A 27,298-nucleotide genomic window follows, 5' to 3' on the forward strand; every position below is an offset into this window, starting at 1 on the left:
AGCTAACAAATAAGCCTAAAATATCATGCAAAAATAGGCCTAAAAGAGAGTTTAAACACAAATGGGGAGGAGGAGATCTCAAACAGTAAAAAGTCCTTGATCAAACATGAAGAGGAGCTCAAAATGTGACTATTTACAGTTTGGGTCGGAGCCCAAAAATGCTTTCAAGTATGGCTTATAAATGAAGCAAAAGAATGCAAGTTTAAGGGAAATGTGTGTTTACCCTTGAAGAGCAGTGAACCAGCAGCTTTTGGACCAAATTTCTGAGCTTTCAACCTCTGCAAATGGCCACCAAGTTTCTGGAATGGAGTGTGGAGGTGTGGTGCTATGGGTTGTAGTGCAAATGGTGCAAGACTCTTAGGGTTTTGAGGGTTGAATGAGAGAGATAGGGAGTGTATGTATCAATGGTGCCTTAGCTGATTTTCTAACCCTTAGAAATGGAGGAGAGGTGCTGGTTTTATAGAGGGAGAGAGTAGAGGAATGGGGGGGAAAATCAAGTTCAAATTTTCCCCCCAAAGGCAGCCCTCCCGAATACAAAATCTGGGGGAAAACAAAGGGTACAGCTGGAATACACTTGGAGAGAGGATCATAGCCGGCCAGGTTCAAAAGGTTCAGGTGACCGGCCGGACACCTCCCATGGCCGGCCGGCCAAGGGTCAAAAGGGTCAATGAAGATTGCTGGCCGGCCACCTCAGAAAGGTGGCCTCCTATGTGTGCACAACACAACTATGTGGTTAAAACCCAGAAAATGTGAACCAGGAGAGAGAAAAGCCAACTTTTTAGAGGGGTTCAAAAGGGTCAAGGACAATTACTGGCCGGCCTACACATGTTGGTGGCCTCCCAGATGTGTACAACACAAATATGGGGTTTAGGGCTAAAGAAAGTGGCCCCGGGGTGGTCAACATTAGCTTTTTAGTGAGGAAAACGAGCGACGGAGAGCGATGAAGAAATAAAACTGGCTTTTCAGAACAATTGCTGGCCTCCCACCCTCCTACAAGCTTTCTAACAATGAAAATAAGGTCTCTACAAAAAATGAACCAAAAAGGATGCAAAACGAAGATTCGGGGGCCAAAACGCGCGGTTTGGGGCCACGAAAATGGGCTGTTAAGCACCGGAGGTGGCATTCGACCACGAAGTTGGTCTCTCGGGCCACAGTGTTCCTCAAAAGGGAGGAAATAAGGTGTGTGCCGAAATCGGAGCAAACGGAGGTGGTTAGGCGGTCCCGAACCGAGGCACACGGCTGACGGCTCCGAAAAATCGAAAACCGGGCTCCAAAAGGAAAAAATGGCCTACGACCACAAAACGTAGCCTACGGCCACTGAGAGATGGTCTATGAGACCTCTCCCTCCCTTCGGGAAGAGAAAACAGAGAAAATAGAGCCTGGTTCGCAAACCGAGGCAAGGCACGAAAGAGTCCGAAAGTCCGGAGGCAAGGCTTGCAGCCGGGACTCTAAAACTTCTGAACGAGCACAATATGCAATATCACCAAGCGCTCAATCAGTGACGTCTGAGTCTTAAGGTTGGTCAAAAATGGGGTGTCTACACCGAGCAAATTGCTCTGCATTTATTCCTTCACGGGCTAATAGCCTGCATATAAATTAGAAAAAATAAATAATAGAAAAAAACTTCAGAAGTATGGAAGATATCAAACTATTGACAATCATTAATCAGACATTCTCAAATAGTTGATTCCTGAGGAAAACCAAAAAAGAGGTCATTGCAAACCCAAATTGGAAAAGAGGATGAGATATCCTCTGCAGTTATTAAATAAACCATGGAATCTCAAAACAATCATTGCAAACCCAATTTGTTACAAACTTCCAAGTTCTAACTTCTTATATCTTTTGCTGTATTTTCTCATCATCCAAACTAATAAATTATCATTGCTTCAAAGTCATCTTGAGAAACTTGTGCACGGACTTGAGTGTCAGTGTTTGTGTATGTTTAAATGTTCATATATGCATAATAAGTGTACACATCTGTATGTATTTTAAAAATGCATAAAATTGATGTGTGTGTCTAACAGAGAGATAAGTACATAGTGGCAGCAATAGGTTAAGTAAGAGCTTAACTTCTTAGGGCTTTTGCCTTTAGCTTTTTCGACAATGCCTCCAATGGCCGAGAAAAAATTCAGACATGGGTTGTATTGATTCTCTAATGTTTGAACCCTAGCGAGTTTTATCCAAGCTAAATAAATCAGCTCACAAAGAAAAAAGCCATCTTTGCAGCCCATAAAAATTCAAGAAGAACACAAAAACAATAATATAGTCTAATTTAAAACTCTTAATTTTCCTTTGCAAGACCTAAGCTACAGTCCTGCCAAATGTTTGCTCTTGACTCTGTTTTCACCAATCTGCTGTACATAAGAAATGTTTTTTTCAAGTTGCTTTTCTGATTTCGTGGCCTTATTTTATTAATGATGTGCCGGTATTTTTTTATTTATTTTTATTTTTTTTGTATATTAAGCTTACTTTCCTGGGTTTTTTTTTTTTCTTCCCTGCTGTTTGGCTATGCCATTTCTTGTTTGTTTTCCTAGTTTGTTTTTTCAATTAATTTAAGGAAGTTGCTGATTTGATTCTTTTTTCTGTGTGTGTGTTCTTTGTATATTTGTTTTCTTTTTTGCCATTTCTTGTTTGATGAGTTTTTTTTTTTTCAAGTTGGTTTAGGCATATTATCAAACACATGGTGAACAATACATGGAAGCCAAAACATCTCAATCTCTTAGTCAAAGATATTTGCAAACACATGGTGGATAAAGCATCTCATACGAAAAAAAAAACAACAGAGCATCAATAAAATAAGGCCATGGAATCTCATAAAAAAACAACACAACATCAATAAAATAAGGCCATGAATGTATAATAACATTAAATACAAGTAGGCGTAAGACAGGAAGACCCACAGAGAGAGAGACAGAGAAGATGAACATATCGGTTATTTTGTTTGCTATAGATACAAATAGGACCGACATCAGCAGCAAAAAGTATCTATATAATCCTATTTCTCCTTATCAGTTCACAGTCGATTTGTTTTTGCTGTCTCTTGCTTTCCCAAGAGGTAGAATCAAGCAGGTGACTCATCAGCATCAAGCAGCTAAATCATTCTGAGTACCATCCTCAGCCAAAAAGTAGCAGGCGGAATGGAGGACCAAAAAAAAAAAAAAAACCAAACCGACTCACCGAAGCATCAACAATCGAGCCAGGACAAATGAGGGACTTCAAGGCGTTAGATTCAAAAGGAGCTGCCTGCTCCCTTCTTTTATATATGGGCAACGGAGGTGAGATTGCCATTATCTATTAGAATAAAGGGCAAAAAGAAGAATTTGATGCGTTAGATTCAACCTGCTTGCTTTCACTCTTTTATATATAGGTTATAGATTAGCATGGGTGAGCTGTAATAGAAAAGCTGTGGAAAGAAAATAGGCAAGTAGTAGGAGTGCCGATCTTGGAACTTTCAAGAAAGGTAGTGAAATTTGTCTTCTTCTTCAGTTGTGCATGTGGATGATTTGAAGCCCCACGTGTGTAGCCCAAAATCTGCAAGGAAAGAATAAGAAACTAAGCAAACATGAGTGTTATATCACTGCAAGCAACAGCGTTATACCCTTCTTACACACTTTTAATATACAGCTCCGATTTGTAGTTTGAAAAGAGCCCCCTCCGAATTTGAAAAATGTGAGTTTTGTTTTGGCTCAGTTGCAACAACATTGGTCAAGTGACACCACGTGCGAGAAATAGAAGAAAAGAGATGAGGGGAGAGGAGAGAGAGAGGAACCAGTCGAAGAAGAATAGGCGACAGCGACCACCGCCGAGGTCGACCGGTGCTGACACTACCGACCTGGGTGACCATCGACGACCATCGAAAAACTCTGCCCACCGTCAGTGCTGTTTGTCGACCAGCGAAAAACTCTGCCCACCTGGTGCGTTTTTTGGTTTTTTTTCTTCTTATAAATTTATATTTTTTTTGTTGGAAGAATGGTTACTCACCTGAATCTGAATTTGAATCTAGTGTGAAGTACCACTCCGTCAATATTTCACTCACCTGAATCTGAATCTGGTCCGTCAAGTTATAAATGTTTTTGAATAAAATAAAATAAATTGACTGAATCTGAATGGAAGTGGTGTTTTTGATGAATGATGTTTGTTATGAAAGCAACCCCCGAAAGTTACAAGAACCCTTGAATCTCTGAATTTGAATATGTGATTCTTATTTATGTGAATGTGAATCTGAATGTAAGTGGTGTTTTTTGATGAATGATGTTTGTTATAAATTTTTGTTATGATGAATGATGTTAAAAGATGTGAATCAGGTTTTGATGAATGATGTTATAAATTTTGATGAATGGAATACGATTTTTGAATTTATGATGAATGATATTCACATAAATAAGAACCTGAATGAAATACGATTCACCACTTACATTTACTGTGAATCTTATAACTTGACGACCCTGAATCTTATAACTGTGAATCTTATAACTTGACGAAAATAAGATTTATTATGAATGTGAATAAGGTTTTTGTGAATGTGAATCTTCTTTTTTGATGAATGATGTTTGTTATGAATGTGAATCAGGTTTTTGATGAATGTGAATCTTATAACTTGACGAACCTGAATCTGAATGTAAGTGGTGTTTTTTATGAATGATGTTTGTTATAAATTTATAAATTGACTGAATCTGAATTTGAATCTGAATCTAAATTTATAACTTGACGGACCAGGTTCTTATTTAAGTGAATATGTGAATCTCTGAATCTGTGGTGTCTGAATCTGAATGTAAGTGGTGTTTAACATCACTGAATCTGAATCTGTGAATCTGTGATGTCTCTAACCTTGTGCATTTCATTCTGCTGATTTTATACAAATTACAGTAGAGTGTTTCACACAATGGACATTGATTCAAACAATCCTACATTGAGTGGGGGTGAGGAAGTTGAGGAAGAAGAGAACAATCCTTCATTAAATGACAGTGGTGAAATAGAAGAACCTAAGAAGAGGATGTGTTTTACCTCAAAGCAAGAAGTGCACAAGTTTTATGCAAAAATATGCTAAAAATCTTGGATTTGCAATAGCTTACAGAACACAGAATTTTGGAGCGGATGGAAAGGTGAAATACTTTGGAATTGAATGTACTCGAGCGCAGAAGAGGACAAAAAGATCAGAAGTAAACCCCCTGAAACCATCTTTGTCATCAAAAATTGATTGTAAAACTAAGGTAAGAGCGACTTTACAACCGAATGGAAGATATAAGTTAATTACAGTTGTGAGCATATGCATGATTTAATTCCTAGCGACTCACGCCATGTTCCAATGAATAAGAGGATTCGTACTCCTGTGAAGAGAATATTAGAAATAAACGATGAAGCCGGAATAAGGGTGTCTAGGAATTTTCATTCTATAGTTGTTGAAGCGGGGGGATATAAGGCATTAACATTTGATGAACGAGATGCAATGAACCACATTCAAAATGCTAGAAGATTGAGGCTTGGGGTAGAAGACGCCAAATCAGTTGCATTTTATTTTCATAGGATGCAACAAGAAAATTCAAACTTCTATTCTGCAATTGACTTTGATGTAGATGGTCGCATACGAAACTTGTTTGGGCGGACGCAAGGAGTAGGGCAGCTTATAAAGCATTTGGGGATGTTGTCTCATTTGACACCACCTATCTCATAGACAAGTATGATATGTCGTTTGCTCCGTTTGTAGGAGTTAATCACCATGGACAGTCAATCTTGTTTGGTTGTGGGCTATTATCTAATGAGAACACGGAAACATTTGTTTGGCTATTCAAAGAATGGTTAAATTGCATGTCAGCCACTCCTCCAAAAGCTATTATAACTAACCAGTGCAGAGCCATGCAAAATGCCATACAAATTGTCTTCCCACAGGCTCAACATCGTTGGTGTTTATGGCATGTAATGAAGAAAATACCTGAGAAATTGAGAGGATATTCCCAATATGAAGCCATCAAATTCGCTTTACAAAATGCAGTCTATGATTCTTTCAGAAAAGATGAATTTGATGAGGAATGGCAAATGATGATTGAAAAGTTTAGCCTTCATGACAATGAGTGGTTGGGGGTATCATATGGTGAGCGACATAGGTGGATTCCCGCCTATGTGAAAGATATATTTTGGGCTGGCATGTCAACTACACAGCGAAGTAAGAGCATGAATGCATTTTTTGATGGCTATGTAAACTCAAAGACTACTTTAAAGCAATTTGTTGAACAGTACGAAAATGCATTGAGAAGTAAGGTGGAGAAGGAGACCAAAGCAGTCTTCAAATCTCGAAACAAATTGTATGATTGCTTAACGGTGTATAAGTTTGAGAAGCAATTTCGTGCAGCCTACACAAATGCGAAATTTAAAGAAGTTCAAGTATAACTGAAGCGACTACTGTATTGTCATGTGACTCTTGTGAAGGAAGAGGGATCCATTTGTACTTATCATGTCAAGGAAGCTGTGCTTGTGGGTGGCAAAATAAAGAAAGTTGAATTTCTTGTATACTTTAATTCAACTGAATTCGAAATGCAATGTGTGTGTCGGTGGTTTGAGTTTAGGGGGATCATGTGTGCCCATTCCCTTAGTGTGCTCATTGAGAGGTACATATATGAGGTTCTAGATAAGTACATTATGCCAAGATGGAGAAAAGATTTGGAAAGAGGGTACGCATGCATTTCAACGACATACACGAAATCTAGGGCTGCCCTCAATGCAAAGGTACATGATAACTACCACAAAACGGTGGATGAAATTATAGAAATTGCTTCCAACGATGATGGTAAACACAAAGCCATTCAACTTGGGTTGAGAGAAATCAAGGAAAGAGTAAGAAAAGATGAATCTGGTTGTGCGAGTAATGTGCCACCTTCTAGTAGTACTGTCCCACCTTGTAGTAGTAATGTGCCACCTTCTAGTACTACTCGCAAGGTGCTTAGTCCTTTGGTTGCTCGCCGAAGAGGCCGTCCATATATGAAACGGAAGGTGAGCAAGGTGGATGAAATAGTGAATCGGTTGAAGGGAAAGAATAAAAAGGCACCAAAAGTCCAGGTACATTTTTTATTTTCTGCTTGTATGTAAATTTTAGAATTTATTTTTGCCAAACTTTTTCACCAACGTGTGTTACTATAGGGTCGTAAGATGGGTCAATGTGAACCTCGTAAGTTGAATTTCGATTGTACGGACGGCATGGAAGACAATACATACGATCGGGTATGTATTTCATGGTCCACTACAATTTTTTGTATGGTATTTATTACATTATGTTTGAACTTATTAATGATATTTTATTATTATGTATCATAAGGTGCTGCAAGGTCAATCCTACTATTTTCCTTGTATGGATGGGACATAAGAGAGTGCATTATAAATGGTGGACAAAATTGGAAGCTCATCTTTTAGTGAATCAGGAATGACGAATATAGATGTTTCAACTTTTGTGGACTTGAATATAGATGTGGATCCAAATGTTCCGTTTTTTTTTTTTTTAGTTTTGTACTATGGTATTTATCACTTTCGTTTGTAAACTTGGGATAGTTACTTTTGTGGAATTTCGTTTTTGAACAGATTTTGATTCTGAACAGATTATAATTGATTCAACAGATTATGTTTGTAAACTTATGTCCTTTACAGATTGTGCACATGTTTTATTTGATCATGAACAGATCTGAACAGATTCTGTGAAGTTTTTGAACAGATTTTGTAAACTTATGTACTTCACAGATTCTGCACAGGTTATGATGAATATGTGAACAGGTTATATTTTGAATAGGTTATGATGAATCTGTGAACAGGTTATTTGATGAATCTGTGCATTTATTTTGAACAGGTTATTTTGAACAGATTCTGCACAGGTTATTTTAATGAATCTGTGAATAGGTTATTTTGAACAGATTTTGCACAGGTCCTATGTTGTTGGATTCTCATTGTGTTTTCTGATCTTGTTTTGATACTAATCTTGTTGCTTATTGTATCCTCTTGTACATTTATCTGGTCTCTGTGTGTTTTCTCATGTTTTTTCCCTTTGTTTCCCCCCTCCAATGACAGGTTGATTGTTTGATTGTTTAGCTGTTGAAGCAGACTGATGCAGAATGAACTGAAACAAAACTGATGCAGAATGAACTGAAGCAGAACTGAAGCAGAATGAAGTGCAGAACCGAAGCAGAACTGCTCTGTATATTGTAGGAAGACTGCTCTGTGTATTGTATATGATATCTCTAAAGGAACATTAGGTCACTACTACATCTGGGTAGTATTTACCATGTTAACTTTCAACAATATTGTGAGTTCAAATCAATACAATTAGTTTTTTATAAGAATGGCTGTGTAGGGAGTCTTAGATGGTTGTGTATGGAGTCTTGGACACAAGCAGGTTCATTTTTGGGAAGCTCAAGTACATTTGGGACACAAGCAGGTTCAATTTTAAGGATGGCTGTGTATGGAGTCTTGGACACAAGTTCAAATCAATACATTTGGGAAGCTCATTTTTCTTTTTGATGGCTGTGTATGGAGTCTTGGACACAAGCAGGTTCATATATGTGTATAAAATTACATGTGGATGTTAGTCATCTTAACTCTTTTATAATGCCATGATGTATGTGTAGAATACTTGACTCTGTTTCATGATGTTGAAAAATGAAACTATTTAATATTGTTTGGAATATGCTACCTGAGGTAACCAAGGACATATTCAATTCTTACAATACAGATGCATAAGCAAGGTATGTCAAACTACTGGTCCACTTGTAAATTCCCATATGAGAATGCAGCCATAACATCGGACCAGAAAGGCCATTACATGTTTATAGAGAAAAAGTATTTCCAGCACTAAAGATCAACAAATGACACAACCTATCAACAATAATTGAAAACAGAAGTCCATTCAAGTCATCAAGTCCATTCAAGTCCATTCAATCCATAAGTACATCCATAAAATCCATTCAATCCATAAGTACATCCATCAAATTCCCCAACAACTATCAACTCAGTAATTTACATTATAAAATAGAAAACAATACAAAATACAATGACATAAAGCACGACATTTAATTTCTTCTCCATCTTTCGAAGCCTTCTAGCATGCTCCTGAAATTCATTATCCATCTCATAAACCATTGTGCTTAGATCGTTAAATTCTTCGATTCTTATAGATTTACGAGGTGCAGCATTGGAGATCATGTCGTCGTCATCATCATCTGCGAACTTGAAGTAATTGCAGTGTTCCTCACTAATCTACAATGCATGACAATCAGTTAATCAAATCAGGGTAATAAATTTGCAAACAAATTTCAATACTGCTTACATATTTCGATGGACACACAAAGTACACACGCCCTTTATTTCCATTCTGATTGGTTCGGACAATGTGCATGGCAGTTGTTCTCCCACAATCATACAATCTTGGTTTCAATCTTATGTTGCTATTATTACTAGAGGAAGAAGCCATTTGTAATCTGCATACAAAATGGAAAACAGAGACATGATACATACATATCTATTATTGCTACTGTTGAAAATTTAAAACAAGCATGATAAATAGGCAAAGACAAGGAAAAGTTTTTGTTTAGGTTTGTCTGTTGGGTAGCACCAACTATAAGCACGAACCCATAAACAAAACATAAATGTTATATGGCATAAGGTAAGTCAAGAATGACAGAACCTTAACTACAGAGCGAATATTTCAACCTAAAACAAATAAGGACAAATTTGTGTGGAAGTTTATTATATCATGCAACAGTGGGTTTTGTGAGAAGACAAGAAGACAAGCTAGTCCTGTGAATTACCTATGTCACACACAATATCAGAATATTTAAACAAGGGGAGAACTTCAAATCCTAGGAGGCCAGAAAACAGAATGATGAATATCCAAAATTAAACAGTTTCTTCTCCCCAAGTTCTGTAGTAATATAGAACACAATTCCTAATCTTGACTAGAAGTAGAAGCCAAAGAATATTGTGAAAAACCAAATGGAATGAATCATGCCCGTAAAGTCAACCACAAATCCATTACTCTTTACACAAATAACACCACCAATTATGCAGAAATTGCCAAATTTTAAAAATAAAAATTAAATAAAATAATACAAGTTTCTCGTTATACGCCTATACAAGAAAATGCAACTTTCAACCAAATAACTATATGTGTATCTCATAAGACACCTTCAACACAAAAAAGGACACCATCGATAATGGTTTACATATGCCAAACCCTTTTCCAATTAACCAACTCTCTCAGATTCTTGCCAACATTTTGTAAAAAGATTGCTCCTCAAACCTGCCAGCCATAGAGTCAACCATGCTAAAATCCCATCATTCCCAGCCTTACAATACATTTGGATAGCATTTACCATGTTAACATTCCACCATATTTTTACACAACTGAATGACACATTCAACATAACAATCAAAAAATGAAGGCAAAACCCATAATGCCCAAACCCTAACAAACAATCATAACCCTATCAATCATTAATTGACAAATCATGTTCTACAAATTCAAGCCAAAACCAAAACCCTAAACATAAAACATGTTCTACAAATTCAAGCCAAAACCAAAACCCTAAACAGAAAACATGTTCTACAAATTCAAGCCAAAACCAAAACCCTAACACAAATTGCAACAAAAATCCAAGCACAGAAACACAAACCTTAGTTTTTTTGCGATTATGGGTTTACCTTTGCTTGTGGTACCTTTTTTTCTGCTATTCGACATTGTCGAATCGACACCCGTAGCTGAAGATCTGTTATGCGAGTCCACACTCGTAGCTGATGAGAGGATTTGGAAGAGATTAAGGGCTTCAAGAGAGAGTGAGTAGAGAGAGATGAGAGGATTTGGAAGGAGAGAATGAGTAAAGAGAGAAGAGATTAAGGACTCGAATGGAGTCAACTCTGAGGAAAGAAAAAATTCAAAATTCAAAATCAAAACGACGTCATTTCAGTAATTCGGGCGATTCGGGGGGAAGTTTTTCGAGCTATAAAACATTTTTGTTTAATATATGTTATAGATATTTGAAGTAAAATAATTATATGACCACTTACTATAAAGTGGACATATGTTTGTTTCTCGTGATATGTCAGACTTCTTGTGTTTGTTTTTCTAATAATATTATGATGATTACTTTTTATTTATTGAGTGACATTATCAATGTATGAATAATATATTTGAGTAATGAGACCTATTTAATCAATACAATAATGATCTCTGAAATGAAATAAAATAAAATATAAAAAGAAGAAAAAGAAAAACTATGGTTTGTAATAGGGGTGAGCATGGTCAAGCAGAATCAATTCGTTGTCTACAATTCCATAAAAAGTAGAACCAAACCAATCTATTTAAACCATAGAACTAATCTGAACCAAACTATTCAAACATAGTTTGGTTCAGTTTGGAATCACGGTTTAACATAATATATTAATAAGAAAAATCATATAACATTCACTAAACAAAATACTATTAAGCAAACATTGTTGAATATTAATCTATTCATGATTTTTCGAAATATAAACATATTGTTCTACCATTAACTTAAACAAACACAATATCTAAGTAAATAAACATATTATTTCACATGTAATAAGTATAAAACTCCCATCAAATAAACATTGGCATGGCAACAACAATCACAAAACTAAAATTATACTAAATAATTAAAAAAATCAGTTCTAGTGGCACAGAAAAGTGAAAAGAAAACTAAAACCATATGAATTTCGGCTTGATTCTATATATAAGAGGGTAGGATTGTATGTGTCAGGGTGTATACAGTCCAATTTGGTTCCTATCCGAAACCGTAAACTTAGATCTGGAACCGATCCACAAAAATCGATTCTCTAATTTTCCAAACCAGAACCGTACCACATATTAGAAAAACCAAATTAAATTTACCGAATTGAGTTGGACTGGTTTGATTTGTAAATTTTTTAAATTCCTTACTCAGCCCTAGTTTGTAAGGTAAATAATGGAAAAATAAAATGAAAAGATTCAAAGGTGGTTTTGGTTAGGATGAAAAATGTGAAAAGCATGCGAACAAGAAAATACTTTTGCGATTTTTAAGAAAATACTATAGGAAATCAGGATTTTAGTTGAAGAGACAAATTACTAGGTTGATTTAAAACACAAAATTAAATTTTATAAAAAAAAATTATTATTATTATTTTAAAAATAATACCAATATCATACAAATCATTACAATAAAACCGTCTTAACATTCAAACTTATAGAACTTTTTAAATACTATTAAATATATATTTTTTTAAATGTCAATTAGATATACATGATAAAAGAAAATGTTTTAAAAAATATTTACAAAATAAATAATGGTCAATCTATAGCTATATTTATTTTAATTAATGATATGATTTTCAACAAGAAAAACAAAAAGGCATTTTCAAAACCTTAGCATAAGTTGTGGCTTATCTTGGAAAGTAAGTTAAACATTGATTTTTTTGATTTTTTTTAAAAATATGTATAAAAAAAACAGTGATGTGACTCAAAAAAAATTAAGAAATTAATTTCTAGCTAAATTTCCAAAATAGGCCTGTAATTTCTAAAAAATTTAGGAGAGGTACGACCCTCTTGATCCCATAATGGCTACGCCTGATTTCTTTAAACAATTCATATCAACGTAATAACTTGACTACTAATTTCTTGCTCACTCTCAATCTTAAAAAAAAAAAAAAGTTCTTGCTCACTCAGTGCATTTTTGATTTTTGACTCAAATCTATATCAAACTTAAATTTAGATTAAAAACAAAATCACTTAGAAAGCCTATACTCTTTGACTCTAACCTAATTGACTCAAAATTTTAGGATTATTTTGTAATTTTTAACTCTGTCATTACTATATTTTACTCTAATTTGTTAATTAGATTGATTTATATCAAATGAAGCTACTACTCAGAGTAAGGACTGAAATGACCTTCCAATTTTATTTCTTTTTTTTTGGGGGGGCTTGATATGTTCATTTTTGACCAGTTTGTGAGCATCAGATTAAATTTTTACAATTCGAACAAACCTTTCGAAAGAGAATTTAAGCGATATGGTCCATAATTTTAAAAGTTTGTTCTAAGGGTTGTTTGAGATGATCTAAATAAGTGTACTTTTTGTCTTTTTACGAAAAGATGTGCAAAAAGTAGAGATGTGATATGATAAAAAAAAGATAAAAAATAAAAAAATAAATTATTTAGGGGATGCCAAACCAGCCCTTACTGGTGAAAAGAGTCAAATCTAAAAACTTTGAAAAAGTAAATTCTCAAATTCAAACTTCATCCGCCATGGTCAAACCCTTAAAGTTAATCTTCCAAATTTTTTAAAAACTTTTTCATGTTTTAATCAACTGTATGTAATAAAAAAAGAGATGCTACATGTTATTTTTTCTTTTAGCGTCATGAATATAAATTATTCATTTTCATATTTTGAAATAATTATTATGGCATTAATTATAGCAAAGTAATATCTTGCTATATAGTTGATAATACAAAATGGTGATTAAAATTGGTAATACATAGCCCGTCCTCATAAAATAATATTTTCAATAAAAAAAACTTTTGCTTTCAATTTATTTTCTATTAAAAAAAATAAAATAAATTTACAAAAAAACCCACAAGGTTTGACCCTTAAAAAAAATAAATTTTTAATTTTTAATTTTATCAATTTAAATACTACTCCTTTGAGTTGTTTTCAATTTTCTGTTAGTTTTACTTAATGAAAATATACAGGTAATTTAGATTGAAAACAAATCAAAATTTTAGAATTTAAATTGATAAAATAAAAAATTCAGAATTTATTTTGTTGTAAACGTCATACCTTGAATTTTTATTTTTTTATTTTTATAATTTCCCTAAAAAAAAATTCACAAATTTTTCACTTTAATCTAGGGAATCCTCTAAGTTGCCGTTTGGCAATGGACTTTTCTAGTTGATTTTTTGGTTATTTTAATTTGGGACTAAAAGTTATTTAGTTAGTTTTTTTTTTTTTTTTTGAATATTTTTTACTTTTGTGAAAGAAAAAATAAAATGATTATGATTTAAATGTGACATTTTATTTTATTAATTTATTTAATCTATCTTGCCTTTTGTATTTTTTAAGCCAAAAAGCCAATACCAAATGAAAAAAAAAAAAAACAAAAACAAAAACAAAAATGAACGGGGCAATGGGCTAGAGCTGGCCCATCCAAATTACAGTGTTGCTTGGGGGTGTAAAAATGGGCCCGAGGCCCGTGGGTGGCCCGAAGCCTGTCCGCGGCTCTAGGTGGGCCCAACCTGTTTCGGTCCGGTTAGGCCCGAGCTCGAGTCCAACCTAGTACCTGTGGCTCTGTCCATAAAATTTCGAGCCCTGCAGACAGCCCGACCCGACCCACACATCCTACCCTCTCTCTACCAATGATCAAATTTCAAAAAATAAAAAAATAAATAAAAAATAACTTGCAATGGTTAAATAAATAAATAAATAAATAAATAAAATGATTGATCTTGTAAAAATTAAAAAAAATAAAAATAAAAGCAAAATAACATAATAGTTAACAGTTAATAATTTGTACAATTATCTCTAGTTGAATTACCAGAACTGAAATAAAAATTTATATAATTAAATAAATAATATTAATAATTTAAAAATAAAACAAAAAATAATAATAGTTTATTAAATTAAAATCAAATTAGCTTTATTTTGTTTTTTCTCTGGCCAACCACAAGAACAAGGGCACAGAAACAAGAGAGAAGACATAGAGAAAGAAAGAGAAATGAAGTGTGAGAGTAGGACAACCCACTGTGGCTGCTATAGCAGCCGAAATGGAACAAGAGAAGAGAGAGAAAGAGAAAGAAAGAAATGGAGTGTGGGAGTGAGACCCACTAGCTTCTATAGCAGTCATTTCAGCAGCCGAAATGACATTGCATTGAAGAAAAGAAGAGCCTACGGCTATAACTGTGACAACCCTCACCACTGATTAGTGCTAATCCATGATTAAGCATGTTAATTGACAGACTGACTAAATTACCAAACTGATTGATTGATTGTGCTGGTTTGAATACAATTCTATCTGTTGACTGTTAAATTATCTGTTCATGTTTTATGCTTTAAACTGCAAATTGAAGGCCTTATTGGCGGCCGAATCTGAAATTGATTGATGTTTTGTGCTAATTAAGATTTATATGGTTTTATGGTATATTTAATTGGAATGTGATTTGGTATGATTAAATTAGATTAAATAAGCTAAATTACAAGAGTTGGCCTTATTTACCAATTTGCCACATTAGTGGCCCACTATGTAGGAACTATTGGGATTTGCTTTCATCTCATTTTGTATATTTCATCAGCCACTCCTTGAGCCTTAGCCGACTAGAGAGAGATTTAAAAAATTTGATTTCATCTTATGTTTGCTTGGAGACTTGAAGAATTTGTAGAGGATTTGTGCAATTGAGCTTTTATTCTTGAGTTTGAGGACCTATGGTAGTGTGTCCATCCTTTTAATTGTGAATTTAAGTTAATTCTTTCATGTTTCATGCTAAATTGAAGAGTTGAGTCTAGAATTGGTTAAGATTATTGAATAGAGGCTTAATTCTTGCATGCATGTTTATATTTTAAAGTTTTGAGGTTGTAGTTCATGAAATCCCACATGCATGTTCATATCTTGAGCTTAGTCCATGAATTCATCTTGTTTTTAAGGCAATTGAGCTCATTTGAGCAAGTAATTGAAGTTTTGGAGTTGATTAAATTCATGCATGTTATATCATGTTCATGGAATTTGTTTGAAATTGTGTTTAATTGACTCACCTTTGGGTCTTGATTTTACAAATTGAGCTTTGAATCATGTTATATTATGAGTTTTAAAGTGTTTCCCAGAAAATTGGCCCAAAAGGATCAAATTTGATGCATTAAAACTTGATTTTGAGCTTGAGGTTCAAATCTGAAAATTCTAGATTTTGGACTCTGGCTCGAGCAGGGTAAGTGGCGCTCGAGCGGAAAATTCGTGTATCCAGCACTTTTGTTGTGTTTACAGCCCACTCGAGCGAGGTTTTGCACGCTCGAGCGAGGGCTTGTGTCACACGCTCGAGCGGGTGTCGGGCGCCCATCGAGCGTGATTTTCACACATCCAGTACTTTTGCAGTCCGCTCGAGCGGGAAAGTTTAAGCTCGAGCGGAGACTTTGTTTGTATGTCCGCTCGAGCAGGGAAACCCACGCTCGAGCGGGACCTCTGTTTTCTGAAAATTCTGAAAATATTTTTAAAGTGCATTTTTGCATCCTCATTCCATTCTAGGCATTCTTAGGCCTAGTTTAAGGCATCTTAATGAAGATATTCATGTAGAACCATACCGAGGCAAATTAAGGATTAAGTTATTATTTTTCCCAACTGTGTAGCTTAGTGTGTGTTCACTCTGTAACTGTGTAGAGTTGGCATCCGAGGACGCATACTAGCTTATCTGTAGCCCAGAACTCTGTGAGTAACAATGTTGTAAAGATGTGTTCAATTGAGATTATTTTTCTGAACAAATGACTGTACTGCTTTATGAAATGACACTGTTTACTGAATGAATGTTTGTCCTATTTGTGAACTGTATTCGTGGCATCCATAGCAATATACTGTTACTGCTACTGTTACAGAGATCTCTGTCGGTTCCCACGTTTGGAACCATTACTGATGGCCATCATTGACTGCTCGGTCTGTTAAGACCTACTGTACTGCTTTGCTATTTGATATACCACATATGACTATTATAGTTTCTGAATGATTGTTATGGCATGAATTATGAGCCATAAACTGAATGACTGATATACTGTTTAAATGACTGTTTTCAATACTGAAAGGACATTCATTCTTAACCTCTTTACGCATATGTTATTCACTGGGCTTTAGCTCACTACTCATATATATATGTAGGTGTACAGGCACCGGACCGTTGCTAGAAACGTCAAGGTAAACTCCAGTTTTGTTGAGCCAACCACTGTGCCTCACTGAGACGTTCCGAGTCCTTCAAGCTAGGGCTTTTAGGGTGTTTTAGTTTTCCCATTTTTGTATCTGTTTTGTAATTACTGAATAAACTGAATGGTGTTGTACTGTACTGTTCTAATAGGGATTAAGTCCCTGTCCTGAATGATTGTATATATTGTACATACTGTTTTGGTACTGATTGTATATATATATATGAAAAGTCTTTTTGCATACAGACTGTCATAGCTCATTGGATATCTTTTAATTACTGTTTTGGCTTCTATCAGCCCCTGTACTCTGTATTATTGTATTACTGTTAAAGAGGCTTTTGGTAATCTCGGATTACTGGCCGGTTACGGTGCTAAACCCATATGGGCGGGTTTGGATCGTGACAACAGCGCTACCCCACCCCTACTAACCTAGCCCACTCTGGTCTATTGCATGTCATCAATCACTCAACTCACACTCTTCTTTATTCATTGAATGAAAAAAAAAAAAAAAATCAAACGATCATAAATTAGTAGAGACAGACAATCATAAAAAAATTCAAATGGTAATATATATACAAACGATCATAATTCAAACAGTAATATATATATATATATATATTTATAAATGTATTTCACTCTTTAAAACTACTATAAATATTCTTCATTTTTCAAAATAAATCTCACAAATAATTCTCTCTCTCTCTCTCACTCTCTCTCTCTCTCTCTCTCTTTCTCTCTTTCTCTCTCTTAAACTCTCTCAATCTCTCTTAAACTCTCAATCTCTCTTAACTCTCAATTAATTTTGAAGTGTCATCCCTAAGTGACAATTGCACTTGTGCAACAATAATCTTTTATTAAAAAAAGCTAATTTATTAATTAGTTTAATTAAATTTATTAGCTACTTATTTTTTTCATTAATTATTTGTGCACATATATTAATTATTATTTTTTACTGATTGTATTTGCACATTATTTAAATTAATTGTTAATTCTTATATATTGTTTTACTTACATTACTATGGATTCTAATATTCCCAATGTTTATGTCGATGTTGATAATATACTACACAACATGAATCTATTGATTCTCCTTCTAATATCCCTCTTCCAACAGATGGATCATCATCTAAGAGCAGAAGTAGTAATGTTTGAGAACATTTTGAAAAAATATCTATAAATAATCCTGATAGTACATTTACATTTAAAGCAAAATGTAAATATTGTGCACATTTACTGAGTGCTGCATTTGCATATGGTACTAGTCATCTAAAAAGGCATGTTAACAAATATTTATAAAGTCAACAGCCTGATATTCGAAACCAAATGTAATTAGGGGATTTATCAACTGATAATTTGTAAACATTTTCATATGATCATATACGTGCACAAAATTCTATAATTGATTATATTATTAAAAAAGAATAACCTTTTACTACTAGTGAATGTCTCGATTTTACCAAAATGATTCACGAAAGTTTTGCACAACAATATCAAAGTTTTTCAAGAAATACTACTAGAAATAGGATTTTAAAGAAATTTGAGAATTTTTTTTTTTTTTTTTTTTTTTTACAGGAAAATCCTCCCACTCTCCCGTAGGTTCAAGGCAGTGCCCCTTGAGGAGATCACCAGGGTGTCCTGTTGTCTGTTCCGAGTAAGAGACTATAACCTGGAAGCTTGTCCCGACCTCCCAAGGCAAGCTCCGCTTAAGTCAGGACTCGCACAGCGGGGGAGAATTAAACCCACACCAAGTAGCTGATAAGGCATCCTTGAGGTCAACCTCCTAACCAACTGTGCTACGCCCAGGAGATTGGGCCAGAGGGGAGTTGAACCCAAGACCTAGGGGCTTAAACCCCAGGCCCTTACCAAGTTGCTACTCAACCCTGGGTTAAAATTTGAGAATGTTAAAAGTGAATTATTTGACATCTTTAAAAATTTGAATGGAATAGATTGTTTAAAATCTGATTTGTGGTCAAATAATAGTTTTGTCAATGTATCACTCCACATTTTATTGATAATGATTGAAAATTAAATGAAAAAATTATTTCATTGAAATTAGTTGAACTTCTATATAGTGGTTATTTGCTTGGTGTAGAAATAAGAAATGTATTATATGAATGAGTTTTACAAAATAAAATATTTACGATTAGTTTACATAATGCAACATATTATAATCAAACTGTAACCCATTTAAAATCAACTTTATAATTATTTGTTGATGGTGATTTATTTCATGTTTGTTGTTGTGCCCATATTTTAAATTTTATTGTTAAAGAAGCTATGCATGTATACGAGACTTCTGTACTTGTAATAAAAAATGCAGTTGTTATTATTATGTCTTCTAGTAGTCAAATTTTGGAATATAGAAAAATTTGTCAATGAGAAAATATGCCATTTAGAAAATTAATTTTAGAGGTAGATAGTAGGTGAAATTTAACATATATATTAAAAATAGCTTGTAAATAAAGAAGAGTAATAGATTTATTTTTTGCAACAATATCAATAGGAGGAGTATTGACTCTCACAGAACTTAATTAGTGCCAATTAGCCTTATATAAAGATTTTTTTAAAAGTTTTCGATATTTCAACAAAATTATATATATATATATATATATTCATACTTTACATATGGTAGCAGAAATAATTAAAATTTTCGTAAAAATATATGGGTAATGAATAGTATGTAACCATTGTTACTTCAATGAAAGCAAAATTTGATAAATATTTTGATCTTTTACGTCATCTATTAGGTTTAGCCATAATAATTAATCCTAAGTGTAAAGAAATTGGTTTACAAGAATTTTTAGAGGGTCTTTTCGTTGATCAAATACAGTTTGCCCTTATTATGCAAACATGCAATAGATAATTTGAAGAATACAGGGCAACTACATCTGTAATTACACCTACACACATTACACTAGCAGTCTCATCTCGAAGTGGGAGATTAAGTGTTTTTTTAGCAACAAAAAGTAGAAGAATATCTCAACATACAAGTGTAAGTAGTTTTGAACTACAATATTATTTGGAAAGCCTGCCAGTGGATGATTTCGATGATTTTGACATTTTGGAATGGTTGAAACAAATGAAACTATGTGGCCTGTGGTTTCACAGATGACCCGTGATATACTAATCGTTCCTATTTCTATAGTTGCTTTGGAAACAACTTTTAGTGCAGGTGGACGGGTGCTGAGCAATTACCGGGGCAGGATTTCACCCAAAATGATTGAGGCACTGATGATATCCAGAGATTATATGTATGCACTTACATGAAGACAAAATTATAGTGAAACTGAGCGAATTCAAAATGATCTGGATGACATATCTTCGGGCAACACGACTGAAATGTCTGTCTCCTTCGATGATTGATCAACAATTTATTTTTTACTATTTCATTTCATTTCATTTCGTTTTTTTTAAAAAAAAATTATTGAGGCGGAGTATAATGTAAATGATTAGTAGGCTAGTAGGTGCCAATCTATTTGGGATGTACTTGATCTATAGTGATGCAATTGCTCTACCATCATCAATAATCTATACCTATTTTATTTAATAATATCAATTTTTGTAATATTTTTTTTTTCATTTTGAAATAAAAATTATTCATTCAATAAATGTTATATAAATAATTTAATATTATAATATTAAAAGTTTCATTTTCATATATGTAAAATTATTCATTTTGAAAGAAAAAATATATATATAATTGCATTTTTTTTTAGTTACAAGTTCATAATTAAAAAAAAAATTAGTCATACATAATTAAATTTAAATATCATCATGAAACATAACCAAATAAAAAATCTCAATAATGTTAACTAAAATACTCTAGTATAATTTTTGTTATTTTTTTATTCCTAATATAAAAATAATAAAAAAGGCCCGATTAGGGCCGGCCCACGGCCCCGTGTTATGAATGGGTTTGAACTTGGGCCGTGCCTTACTTTTTGACCATGAGCGGGCCCAATCCGACCTGACCCGCGAGACCCGTTCGGACTGGTCCGAGTCTAGACCCGAATCCGGATGACCCGGACCGGCTATTATTACATCCCGTGTTGCTTCGTATTTGGTAATATGGTTTTATTGGAACCGAGTATTCACTGAATCAAAACCTTTGCAGCTCTTCTCTTCTCAATCCCCTTCCTAAAACCCTAACCAACCCCTTCTCCGCCTTCCCAAAATTCCATTTTTCAATCTATACACACACACACCCATATTGTATATCTATATGTATCGTCAATGCAGAGAACCATGAATGTTTGTGTTTACATTGAAAATGGAATCAACTCTTGAATCTACTACTATATGGTTCTTTGCTCAGAGGATGTTAATTTTTGTTCGCAGCCTTTTTGGCATCGGACGCAGAAGCTCTCATCGCCTAACCCTCTTCTTGTCATCTACTCCAAGTTCTAATCTTTCTTTCAATGTTTCACAATCTTTCTTGATCCGGGTCAGTAATTTTTTCTGTTTTTTTCAATGCTCATTTGGGTCTAAACCATGTTTCGATAGTTTTGGTCAAGTGTTTGATAGACAATTTTTATGTAAAATTGTGAGAGAAGACAAGTGGGATGATTGTAGGATTGTTAGTTTGTTTAATTCTGCTTTAGCTCCCATCTGGGTTTCTAGAATTCTGGTGGAATTGAAGGGAGACCCAAGATTAGCTTTGAAGCTGTTTAAATGGGCTGAAAGGCGAATTGGGTTTCGCCATACGACTGAGTCGTATTGTGTACTTGTTCACATACTGTTTTGTTCAAGAATGTATAGTGATGCTCAAGATATTCTTAAGGATTTAATTACTTCGACTCGGTTTTTGCTGGTTTGTGATGTATTTGATGTATTGTGGTCGACAAGGAATGTTTGTGTTCCGGGTTATGGAGTATTCGATGCATTGTTTAGCGTGTTGGTTGAGTTGGGAATGCTGGAGGAAGCGAGTGAGTGCTTTTTGAGGATGAAGAGATTTAGAGTTTTTCCGAAAGTGCGTTCTTGTAATTATCTTTTGCAGAGGCTTTCGAAGACGGGGAAAGGTGAATTGTCGAGGAAGTTTTTTAATGATATTGTTGTCTCTGGAGTAATGGCATCTGTGTTTACATTTAATATAATGATAGATTATATGTGTAAAGAAGGGGATTTGAAAACTGCAAGAAGCTTGTTTGAACAAATGAAGGACATGGGTGTTGCACCAGACATTGTTACTTATAATTCTCTTATTGATGGGCATGGAAAGCTTGGACAATTAGATGCCTCTATTAGTATTTTTGAAGAAATGAAGACTGCAGGTTATGTCCCTGATGTGATAACATACAATGCTTTGATCAATTGTTTCTGTAAATATGAAAGAATGCCAGAGGCATTTGAGTTTCTCCATGAGATGAAGGAAAGTGGTTTGAAACCAAATGTTGTGACTTACAGCACCTTCATTGATGCTTTTTGCAAGGAAGGGATGATGCAGGAGGCAATCAAGTTTTTTGTGGATATGATACGAGTTGGTCTTATGCCAAATGAATTCACATATACTTCTCTGATAGATGCAAATTGTAAAGCGGGTAATCTTGGTGATGCTTTAAAGCTTGTCAAAGAGATGTTACAGGCAGGTGTCGAGCTGAACATTGTTACGTATACAGCTTTACTTGATGGTCTATGTGAAGAAGGGAGGATGAAGGAAGCTGGAGAAGTTTTTAGGGCAATGCTGAAAGCCAAGGTAGCTCCAAACCAGCAACTCTATACTGTCCTTGTTCATGGGTATATTAAGGCAAAACAGCTTGAGAATGCCATTGATATCTTGAAAGAAATGAAAGGAAAGAGCATCAAACCAGATTTGTTGATGTATGGAACTATCATCTGGGGTCTCTGCAAACAAGGAAAGGTCGATGAGGGTAAAGCTTTATTTTACGAAATGAAGGCATGCGGTATAGAAGCAAATCATGTTATATACACAACACTTATGGATGCCTATTTTATGGCAGGAAAAGCCACAGAGGCATTAAATCTGCTACAGGAAATGCAGGAATTAGGTATTGCCCCTACAGTTGTTACATATTCTGTATTAATTGATGGTTTGTGCAAATTGGGATCAGTTCAGGAGGCTATTGATCATTTCCATAGGATGCGGGACATTTGTTTGCAACCAAATGTTGTGGTTTATACAGCCCTAATTGATGGTCTTTGTAAAAATAATTGCATGGAAACTGCCAGAGAGCTGTTTGATGAAATGCTGAACAAGGGTATGCTTCCAGATAAAACTACTTATACATCATTGATTGATGGGAACTTAAAGCATGGGAATATCCAAGAAGCCTTGGATTTGCAAAAGAGAATGGAAGAAACTGGTGTGGAGCTTGATCTTCTTGCTTACACTTCTTTGATTTTGGGGATTTCCAAATTGGGTCAAGTGCAACAAGCAAGGAATTTACTTAGTGAGATGATTGAGAAAGGTGTCGTTCCTGATGAGGTTGTTTATGGTTGTCTGGTGAGGAAGTATTATGATCTAGGCAATGTTGATGAGGCTCTTGAGTTGCAAAACGAAATGGTGAAAAAGGGTCTGATTAGTAGCATAGGTGATTATGCTGTGCCTAATGTTCAAACTTGAGAAAATCTAAGTGCTAGTTAATCCTTGTTGGTGTTGTATTTATGCCTTGAAACAGGAAAAGATGATATTTTCTGGTTTCTTGGCTGAGAAGAATTAGAACCAAAGAAACACGAAATTCACAGAGTTCAGATTAATGGGAGAATGACATGTATTTATCAAAAATAAAAATAAAAATGGGAGAATGACATGTTCACAACTTTTGGTTGATGCTGGTTGTGCAAATGGGCTGTCCTTGGGTGGCTTTTGGAGCATACATGGTCATTGTCAGTCTTATAATGCAAAATTTGCTGTGAAGTTGACATATAGGCGTAGTGCAGAGTTACTATCAGGAAGGGATTGGAGTTTTGTTTTTCTCATCCAAACCTTTTCAATCTTTTTATGAGGTGAATAGCTTTTTTGTTCTTCAAACCTTTTAACTATAGAAAAAAATCTAGGTTTTAAACTTAGGTTTGGTTTTGTAAAACCAGGTTAACCTAATATTAACACCTGATACTTTTCCCTGTATTGCTGTCCAACTCACAATTATGAAATTTTTGTGGCAGCTGGCTGGATTTAAAATTGGAGTGATCTTACTCTAGTTTCCTATTGCAATGGGGTTAATGAAGTGATAGTTTATCGCTTGTTAGGGAAAGGACCTTGCTGCCAATTAGTGCTCAGGATTTTTTGAAAGTTTATTTGGGATGTGGCACTGGTAAGTCAAATTTCTACCAAGCTAAGCAAGTTTTAGTTATATTCAACTGTTGTAACTACTTCTATGAGTTACATACAGATTTTTCGTTCATGTTTTTAATTTCTATTATTGTTTGTTTTGCTTATCTCATTCAATAGAACTTCTTTCATATTTATTTTATATAAAAGAAATGATTCTTTCCATATAAAGCAATAAGTTTGTTTTTTAACTAACAAACTTTTAAGCCGATCAAAAAACTAACAAGCTTTTAAGCTTGTGATTAGATGCTATGTTTTGTTGGCTTTCAATAGACATCAGGATGTGGCTCACATGCTAATTCCGTGCCCTAAAAAATGCACCGATTCCTCTCTCTCTCTCTCTCTCTCTCCATAAACACCGTAAAATGCACAATAGAACTATCCTCCAAGCTTTCTTCCTCCTATTCCACTTATGCCCAACATTATAGAAGGTTTCTCACCGAAGGTGGCATAACCCAATGGATATCCTAACATTTACTAATTCAATCTGCCTCATGAACTTACAAAACATTTCTCATTACAATCTAAAACACTAAGGCTTCCTAGTGTTCCCAGTCTTATTTTGCAAATCTGATACTTCCCAAAGATGTAGGAAATCTAGCCTTCCTCTCAATTCCGACACCACATAATGATTCTGCCACAGTCGAAATCGAATTCCAACAAGCTGTCCTACCACTCTGATCTCCACCATGTTCTGTTGGCATTGGTCCACCTCATCATTAGCTTCCACATCATCCATGTTTGCATTCTTCTTCACTGGACTAAGTTTGGCTCCGGCAGATGATGTCTCCAACGGAATGGATCTGAAATTGTCTGTACCCCATTTTTCACACATTACCGTGGCAAAATCTTCTGCGCAGAGGCTTTCCCCATCCATGCACAATAATGCCGTCCATTGCATACCACTTTTATACCAGTATTGATGACCTCCATAACTTTTGTATTATCAGCACTTTCCCACAATTTAACGACTTTGAATCTGGGTAAATTTCAACAAAATGATAATGCTCCAAAGAAGGGAAAGGATGGTCCATAAGAACTAGCTCTTCATGTAGAGAACTAATTCATCTTTTGTCATTGTCAGATCTATACTTAGTGAGCACTGCATGATATTCTATTTTTTATATCAATGTAACAGTTTTCTTTAAGGTTTGAAATACCTATATGAGCAAATTAAACAGTTGGTCATCATTGTCATCAGAATCATAAACCCATATCTTTCCATAAACTATTTAGTCATAACAATTACACTTTTGATTTTATTCTATTTTTGATTTTTGATTTTTTTTGGCATTGGTGTGTGTTTCTTTTAGTCTTTAGATGAGCTTCAATCTTTATCTTTTGATAGTTTGGTTGGCATCTATGATGCACGGACACGGACATGGACATGGGATACAACACGGACACACAAATTTTAAAAAAACAGGGGACACGACATGCTAGGGAGACGGTCAATATATATAATTCTATTTATTTATTGTATGTAAAATTAAAAATATATATTATTTATTTACTTTAATGTCAAATATCATTCACAAATTAATTTTTCCTATAAATAAAAATAATTTATTCTATGTATGTTAAGCAAATAATAATACTCAAAAAATAGTAAAAAGGAAATGAGGGGGAAAATAAGGTTTTTGTTCAAAAATATAAATATATAAAATAGGGACATGTTACGAGAGACAGAGAGAGACACGTTACGAGAGAGAGAGAGAGAGAGAGGAACCTGTTGAATTGAAGCCCTAGATCCAGGTATGTTCTTTGTTTCTTCAAATCTGTTCTTCGTTCTTCTTTCTTCATTTCTTATGTTCGTTTCTCTCTCTCTGTCTGTGTCTATCTTCAACAACTTTGGGTTTCTCTCCCTCTCTGTCTCCAACGTATCCATAATGTGTCCAAGAGAGTGTCCCAAGCGTGTCTGACTGGAAAAATTCCAAAAAAAAAAAAAACGGGGACACCTTAGGTAGATTGTTGGACACTTGTCCACTGCGTGTCTGACGCATGTTTGTGTCTGTGTCGGTGTCGGTGTCGGTGTTGGTGTCCGACACCCATACGCTGCCTCTGGAGAGGTGTCCGTGCTTCATAGGTTAGTATCAGTCCCAAGATGGATCATGCCTGACATTAAAATTCAAGTGGCACAATGTTAACTTTTTGTTAAGGCAAATAATTTTTTATTTTGGATTTCTCTGTTTGTGTTTGTTGCCAAATTATTTATGGTTGGGTAGTGAAAAGAACTATTCTGACTTTAATTAGGCAACTTTTTTGCTAGATTCTGCTTCCCAAGGTTACATGGGTTTTTGTGGTTATATTACAATTTTTGCTTAAATTAATGATTTGTTGTTCATTTTAAATGCATACTCAGTCTTCCTCTTATCGTGGACAGATTTCAGCGCCTGTTTGTTTTCTCGGAGGAGACCCTTTTATGATTTCTGATATTGCTACTATTCTTTTGGAAGTTTACCCCTTATTGTCGCTGGTTGGTTGTCTGGAGTTGACATTTTGAACCCCCACCCTAATTTGCTCTTCGAGTTTCTGACATGGTGGTACTAGTACTGCACTGCCCGTCTTGTGTTGCTGCTGCTTTGTGAAAAAGGCCTTGAGCAATGTCACCCGTGATTCTTTTAGCCAGTGTGTTCCAGCAAGTTGTAGGGAGCAGCTCCATAACCAGCAAGGTATTCTTCTACAAACACGTGCAAATACAGTTGGTCTGGTTTTGTTGATTATATACGTACACTTACCTGAATTTCGGGTTAGGTAGGTTTTTTTTTTTTTTTTTTTTTTTTTTTAAAAATTTGGAGCAGGAAAGCTAAGCTAATTGTATAATGAAGGGCCTTGGATCTGTTGTCGATCATTTTAGGAAGGCAACTAAGCTAACTGTCCTGATGTACATATGATTTGACATGTTCAATCTATTACTCTCCTAGAGGTGAAGAACAATGTTGTATTGCCTCAAAAGCTGAAGTTATTAATATGCTGTGGAGTTTGTAATTTGTTTATAATTAATGAAGTTCTTTATCAATTCCCTCTAATAATAAGAAGTCTAAATGAGAGTGAAACTTGTTAAATATAAATAATTTCCATTTGAATTACATTTGAATT

At 34.7% G+C, this 27,298-nt stretch overlaps 1 protein-coding gene and 1 pseudogene across 1 annotated transcript; both read left to right on the forward strand.

The window, feature by feature from the left end:
- The first annotated feature begins 4,882 nt into the window (after positions 1–4,882).
- On the forward strand, positions 4,883–6,384 carry LOC145802161 (protein FAR1-RELATED SEQUENCE 5 pseudogene; annotated as a pseudogene).
- Positions 6,385–20,976: 14,592 nt separating this feature from the next.
- EMB2794 (Tetratricopeptide repeat (TPR)-like superfamily protein) lies at positions 20,977–27,228 on the forward strand. The gene is made up of 3 exons (XM_028254931.2): positions 20,977–23,874; positions 24,034–24,182; positions 26,583–27,228. Exon 1 carries the CDS (start codon positions 21,161–21,163, stop codon positions 23,489–23,491), a length of 2,331 nt encoding a protein of 776 aa, XP_028110732.2. The 5' UTR covers positions 20,977–21,160; the 3' UTR covers positions 23,492–23,874; positions 24,034–24,182; positions 26,583–27,228.
- The last annotated feature ends 70 nt before the right edge of the window (positions 27,229–27,298 follow it).

This window comes from Camellia sinensis, chromosome 11, assembly GCF_055761805.1.
Source record: "Camellia sinensis isolate YWXY chromosome 11, ASM5576180v1, whole genome shotgun sequence".
NCBI lineage: Eukaryota > Viridiplantae > Streptophyta > Magnoliopsida > Ericales > Theaceae > Camellia > Camellia sinensis.

Excerpts from the sequence above, each read along its gene's own strand:
- EMB2794 (XM_028254931.2), top strand. The coding sequence starts at position 21,161 with ATGTTTGTGTTTACATTGAAAATGGAATCAACTCTTGAATCTACTACT.